Raw genomic sequence first — 6640 nt, 5'->3', positions numbered from 1 at the left:
GTTCATACTACTGAATCCGTCTAATAATCAACTTTGAGCACAATACTTGGTTCAGAACCTTTCTCCTTACTATTGTACACATCCGTCTAGCGTTCCTAGAGTTAAAGCAGAAAGAGATCTAAAGAGATCTCAAACGGAACTCCAATTTTACTATTTTGAATAACTACTTGCTAATCACCACTCCCGCTGATTAGATGACGTTTCTCTGATGTTACTATACAGGTGTGAACACTCCGAGATTTCACACAGAAAAAATTGTGTGCTTTTGCTAACTACAAACTTAACTTCACTATTTTGAATTCCCCTATTTTTCTACCTCTAAACGTTTCATATCAATTCTAAAAATAATTGAAAAATGAGTTTCCGGCCCAAAAGGTCGATGAGTCCCCCTTTATACAGTAACACAAAAGTTTCGTTACTACACTGATGAAAAGATTTATAGAAAACAGTTAATTATTCATTTGAAGAAGAAACCAAACAAAATCAATTGTGTCAATCTGTATAACAAGGAATTTTGAGATGGACCAATCAATGCAACGCAAAAGTGGGAAAGGAGGTCGTGGAAAAGCGTAAATTTTAGTTAACCTACATAAACTCACGAACAATGATTAGAGTTATCAAACGGGGGACAAAAGTTTGAGGGCTCAAGTCAAATAGTTTGAAAGTGACAGCTTCACAAAGCAACTTTAGTGGGTGGGTATTTTAGTCAAATCAGTTAATCTTATAGGATTTTATAGTAAATGTTAGAAAATATAGCATTTATAAATTTATTTTGTATGAAAAGCACATCTGCATTTTATACAAACAAACTGTTAAGAGCTAACAGTCAGCTCCAATTCTCACCAAGATTTTTAAATCTACTCATAATTTTTCCATGAAAATTTAGGATAAAAATCTTGGTCAATGCAACAAAACAAATCTTGTAAAAACAACTCCAAATAGAATACAAACATCTCACAATCTGATGTTAAGGTCAACACAGTAATCAAATACACTATTTAAGTTTATCGCCTAAGCATTAACTGTAATATGTTGAGGAAAAGTGTCAAAAGTTTAGTATTTACGAAGTCATCGGGTTGTTTTATAATTCTGGCAATGAGTGTGCACCACAATGTTCCGTAATATCTATTCATGCAGTTACACTCTTATTCGTTTTACTTTACTCAAAGTCGCTCGGAACATTGTGGTGAACGCCAATTTAAGATTTTAAAGACAAGTTAATCGAGTTCCGATCACACAGGTCAGTCAAAATCGTGATGAAACAAGTACGGTCATAGTGGGGGTATATGGAGGGGGGGGGGGGGGGGGGGTTCAACAAATGACAAGGGAGAAGGTTTAGTTTGAGTGGGTGGGAGGGAAGGGACAATTATCATCAATTTAAACACCTTGATAGGGTGAGGATGGGGGGGGGGGGGAGTGGGGGTGAAGAGAGAATGGGAAAGAACAGACACTCTTTGTTTTGATAATTGAGAGCACTAACAAGAAACATGTAGCCATGATCTTGCCTGACACTTAAATCCTTTCACACACTCTAGAGGGAGTGAACAAAGAATTTTCACAATGAAAGCAAACAATAGTTTGATTAATATGTGCATCATCAGGCAAGCCATTCATTAAATATTAAGTTTACTGGGCATCAAAATACAACAAAGCAAAATAAAGAAAGAACTATCAAAAATGAACAACCAAACACAATAGGATATAAAACCAAGCGCGAAAAGTTCAAATCCATACAATAGAGAAACTCCGTGAACTCTAAATTTGATAAATTCATTCAAAACAGGAAATGTAATAACAGTTAATAACAATTATAAACATGACAGACTCACATCGCAAAAATGAACCAAACCGACAATTTCACAATATTGACTATAAGGAGGCAGATATAATGCGCCCTTTTCTTTTAAAAATTTCATTGCTTTTCCACAATAGTCCAGCTCCCAGTTTAAAACATTCAGCTACACCTCCTCGACGAAATTTCAATAGCTTGAGATTTTACATATTTAACACTACATAACAGTTTATTTTAGAAGTAACAAACGAGTTGAAATTGCCGTTTTGGAGCAATCAAAAATAAATATAATACCTCAAATACTAGTAACTGAAATCAATATTCTGCTAACCGAATTTATTAACCTCTGCCCGTGATGGGTTAGCAGCAGAGCCCATAAAGTTAACAGTTATCAAGGTAAGGGTGACATTATTCTACATAACTACGATTTATCAAGTTACAACTACCAATAACGTACAATTTTTTCTACTGACTTCAATAATGAAAATACTCGATATTTACGCAAGATTTTACATGAAACTGGAATTCATCAGTTCATAGAACCAGCAAATAGCAATAGTCACATAATACAAAAGTGAGCAAGTGAAAAGCACCAATTATCGTCCAAATATGACATTTTTTCCAAGCATTTGTAGCAATATGCGCTATTTCCAATAGAAATTTGGCCAGGATCAAATATTTTACGAGCAAAAAGCAGTTTTGTATTGTATGATTTTTAACTAAATAATAGTGACACACTGTTGTTTTTGTGGTCAAAAACGACATGAGAACAAATCCGTTAGGCTAGATGGCGAGAAATTTGTTCAAGAGATCAATGATCACAGATACTTTTCGATGACGACGACTGATCCGAACTCAGACATGACCACAATCTGATTGTCTCCCTTGGGAACCGCACAGATGGGCCTGGCAAACTGCAATGCCCGCCCATGTAACACTCGGATCAGCTTGCCTTGTCGGGATATTACTTGCACCTAGAAGCCAAAAAATATATTTGCAACAAGAATAACTGAAGAATGACACAATGAACAAACTTCAAAAGAAGTTTAAATACAGCACTGAAATTATACTTGGTGTCCGTAATTTTGAGTTTTTTAAACCTTAGCAAGATGTAAACGCAGATTAAAGCGAAAAAAGATAAACATAACCTACTAAGGAAGGGCGAACTTCTCTTAAACGATTGGCTGCAGTTGGCTTAGCGAGGCTGCATTACGAATACCTGAGAGAGGGTGAAGTCAGGGAGGAGAAAAAAATATGTAATAGGGTGGGGGGTCGAGTGAGGGAAATGGGCGCAGCGGGGGACCAGACGAAGGACTAGCGAGGTACTAGACGAAACAATGGTCAAATGCAAAATCGATCCTACGAAAAATTGAATTAAGAAGAGCAACAGCCCTAAAAATAATTAGGATCTTTTCCGTTTGTGCCTCCCTCAGGGGAGGGGGGCACAAAAAAGATCCAACAATTATCACAATCTTTGTTTGAGGGCAATAATAAACGAAAATAGATGGAAGAAAGTTAGCTCTGAATTAAAACTACCTGCTGATAATAGTTGTCAACTGTGATCAGGTTTCCAGCAAGGTCAAAATTGATCTGCTTGAGTCGTTTGAAGCTCGTGTTCTCACGCACTGGGAACTTCCACTTGTGGCGACCATTTCTGTCATACAAGTAGATCAAGTTGTCTTCCGCGTTGCCTAAAATTTGTCAGGTCGAAGTGTAATCTCAAACTATTCGGACCTATGCACAGTCTCTGCCTGTATCGCTGAGTATCGATTCACATCATTTTAATATTACCAACTTGATCTTCTTTTTAATTATAAACGTATTTACTATCTCAGTCACTCCAGCAGAACTATGATTGATATTTTTGCTGTTTACCATTATCGCCCCCACCATGGTGTATTTACGGTAATGGGGGAGGAGGTGGGCGATACGCTATATGCCGACTGAGTGAGAGGGACATGACCGGGAATTCCCAGCAAATCAATTGTTACTCCAGCTTTTGATTAGCTGATATAGAAAAATACTTGCACACATTGAAATTACAAAATCCCCTGTCCACACTTTCAAAAAAAAACAATTCCAAACTACCAACAAAAGAAACTTTATCATCCTTGAGAAGACTACCAGTGTGTCACTGACTCCTCTAGGAGATGCCACAACTAGATACAATAGCGTTAATGTCACTTACAAAAGATGCTTGAACAAACCTAAAGCGATGAATCCAGTGGCAGACACAGCCATGTGGCTGATCATGAAATTGGCATTGAAGAGGAGGTTGAATCGCGGCTCCCTCCACTTGGACATCCTGGTGCCAAACTCACTCGTGATTGCATGCTGCTCGTACACATTCATACTTTTAGTTGACAGAATTATTTGTCCTGTGGGCGACGTGCACACATCGTGGATTCTCTCATTAATGGGCAGGTCGGGCACAAAAGGGCTCTTGTCCATCAGGTCCTGTCAATAGAGGAAATAAGCAGATTGAAAAAATGTACTCGCATTAATGTCAGCAACTTTTGATAGCATTTCGAATGTCCGGACTTTTTTAACGAAAATTTACAGGTTTCAGCAAGTAAAGTATGGATATCTGTTCGACTTTACAGAGTCTTACTTGTCAGATGAACGATCAATTGGTAAAAGCGGCAAAAAAATAAATTTCCCAGCTGATGACATTTTATCAAGAATAAATCTATTATTACCAAATTGCAGGTAACAACGAAGCAATTCACACACCTTCCATTAATCTTCAAGGCGGCACCGCATGAACAGAGAACAAACTTTTATGGTTTTAATTTGCGTTTTTCTGCGCTTCAGTCGGCTCAAAAGACTCGTAGAAAAATCATAGGTACTTTTCATTACGGCTCAACTACCAGCGCAAATCACTGCTATAAGAACCTCTGGTGGCCTTCCTACATTACTCACTGTGTTCAAATTGGCTCTAGTACTCGAGCCTTCGAAGAAAACATATTAAACAAGGGATTATGTCGTCAGAGCCAATTAAAGACCTAGCCGTGATTAAAATCAAAAAAGTAAACTAATTTCCGTTTCCTTTTCATTTACCTATGTTTTAAAGTGATGTCAATTGAATTCAGCTAAAATTATAAATGAAAGAATAATTTAGATCGAGCAAATTCAAAACCTGCCCAAAAGTCAAAACGGTCCAGCGCAAATCAATTAAAAAGACACGCACCCAATTTTTGGACCATAGTATAAAACTGAGCATACAAAATCACAAATATGGTTACCATGGAAATGATGTGTTGCAAAATTCGGTGCAATAAATGACATTTTGAGGCAATAATTGGATCTATTCTTTCTTTTGAAAATTATGAATGTTATTCAATATAAAACTTCAACGAAATTAAGTACGAAACTTTGACCATGACTTCGGATGTTTTTTTTAAAATAATTTGACGCTGAGGAGAGGGCAGTTTAAAAAAATAGTTGAATGACGTCCTTGTTTTCACTCAAGGAGTGTTTCGCCCCTTGAGAAAAACGTAGCACACAGATTGCCCAAATACACCTAAGTGTTGAGAATATACCTAAGTGTTGAGAGTTGCTGATATCTATATAAAAAACCATGTTTCCCAACAAAATCCAAAAGGCTAATTCAATTTTGACAGTCCTGCTTTATTTCTAACTACTTCTATTACATAGTATCTCTTAATTGACCTTCAAATGTATTAGACTAACCCTAGTGACCTCCGACTTATTCGTAAAAAAGTTAGTTGGAACTGGACGTACGTCATTTACACTAAAAAATATCACAAAATTCAGATAAAAACGCAATTTCAATTATCCAATTAGATTAGGAAATGCAATCAAGCACAATAAGCCACAAAAGAGCAGTTCACGAGAGACCAAAACGTTTGAAAAACACAACTTTCAAAATTTGTGTCAGGAAAAAAATAAAACAAAAACGAGCGTCAGACGACGGATCAAAAAAATGAAGCCAAAACCCAGCACAGCAATATAAATTCACACCAATACAATCCAATTTCTTTGGATTGTAAAAACAGGAGCGCTATAATAGCCGACTGAGAACAGGGCGACTATTAATTAAAGCTAAGGTTACAATAATAAAGATGTTCCCCAACAATCTGAACGTTGAGAATACAGAATTGAATTAGCGATATCTATTCAAAATTTCGTATTCAAAATTCAAAAAAGGTTGTAATTTTGAATCAACAATTCGATCAATTCTTTTTTTAAATTTATGGATATGGATTTTCTTCAAAACATAAAATTTCAGAAAAAAAAACAAAAATTCCATAGTATTTTTCATGAAAATACCATTCTCATTACTAATGACAAAAAAATCAGTTGTTGACGTCCTTGTTTTCGCTCAAGGAGTGTCTTGTTAATGTAAGCCTTGCCTTTGACGCGAAAAAAACAGCTGGAATATTAAAAGAAGAGAACTACGTGACACTCATTGGGCTTTAAACAAGCAAAGAAAATATATTTTTTTCTTACAAAGTATCAAAAAGACGGGATACTGTGATTTAAATTGGTAGCTAAGTTCCATCATAGCGGGACATTAGTAAGGACTTCGAAAACAAAAGGCACCAAACCTGATAAAAATAGCTGGCAGACTGCCAGAAAATAGCCGCAATAGCCTTGCATATATGCACTCTCAAACTTCTTTTTATTAAATGCTGAGATGTTATATTTAGAAAGAGAATCTGTTTAATTTGTTTCGGCTTCTATTAGCGGCTCCCAAATAACCTTCAATTAGAGTGACACACACTCACTTGACCTATTTTTTTTAAAATTAAAGCAAGCGAATGAAGAAATAATCTCGCTCCACCAAGAAAATGAAGTCACGCACGCAATTCAGTTAAAATTGCA

At 36.3% G+C, this 6640-nt stretch overlaps 1 protein-coding gene across 1 annotated transcript in view; it reads right to left on the bottom strand.

The window, feature by feature from the left end:
* Positions 1-2046: 2046 nt before the first annotated feature.
* Positions 2047-6640, bottom strand: part of LOC142336169 (uncharacterized) — a 31212-nt gene continuing 26618 nt past the window's right edge. Inside the window, exons 8-10 of the mRNA XM_075384789.1 lie at positions 4000-4249; positions 3329-3483; positions 2047-2766 (exon numbers count right to left, since the gene is read on the bottom strand). Coding sequence (XP_075240904.1) covers positions 2611-2766; positions 3329-3483; positions 4000-4249 — 561 coding nt within the window. The 3' untranslated portion in view covers positions 2047-2610. The remainder of the gene's footprint in view (positions 2767-3328; positions 3484-3999; positions 4250-6640) is intronic.

This window comes from Convolutriloba macropyga, chromosome 3, assembly GCF_964194025.1.
Source record: "Convolutriloba macropyga chromosome 3, txConMacr16.3, whole genome shotgun sequence".
Classification (NCBI taxonomy): Eukaryota; Metazoa; Xenacoelomorpha; order Acoela; family Convolutidae; genus Convolutriloba; species Convolutriloba macropyga.
This window is presented reverse-complemented; position numbering and strand designations above follow the sequence as displayed.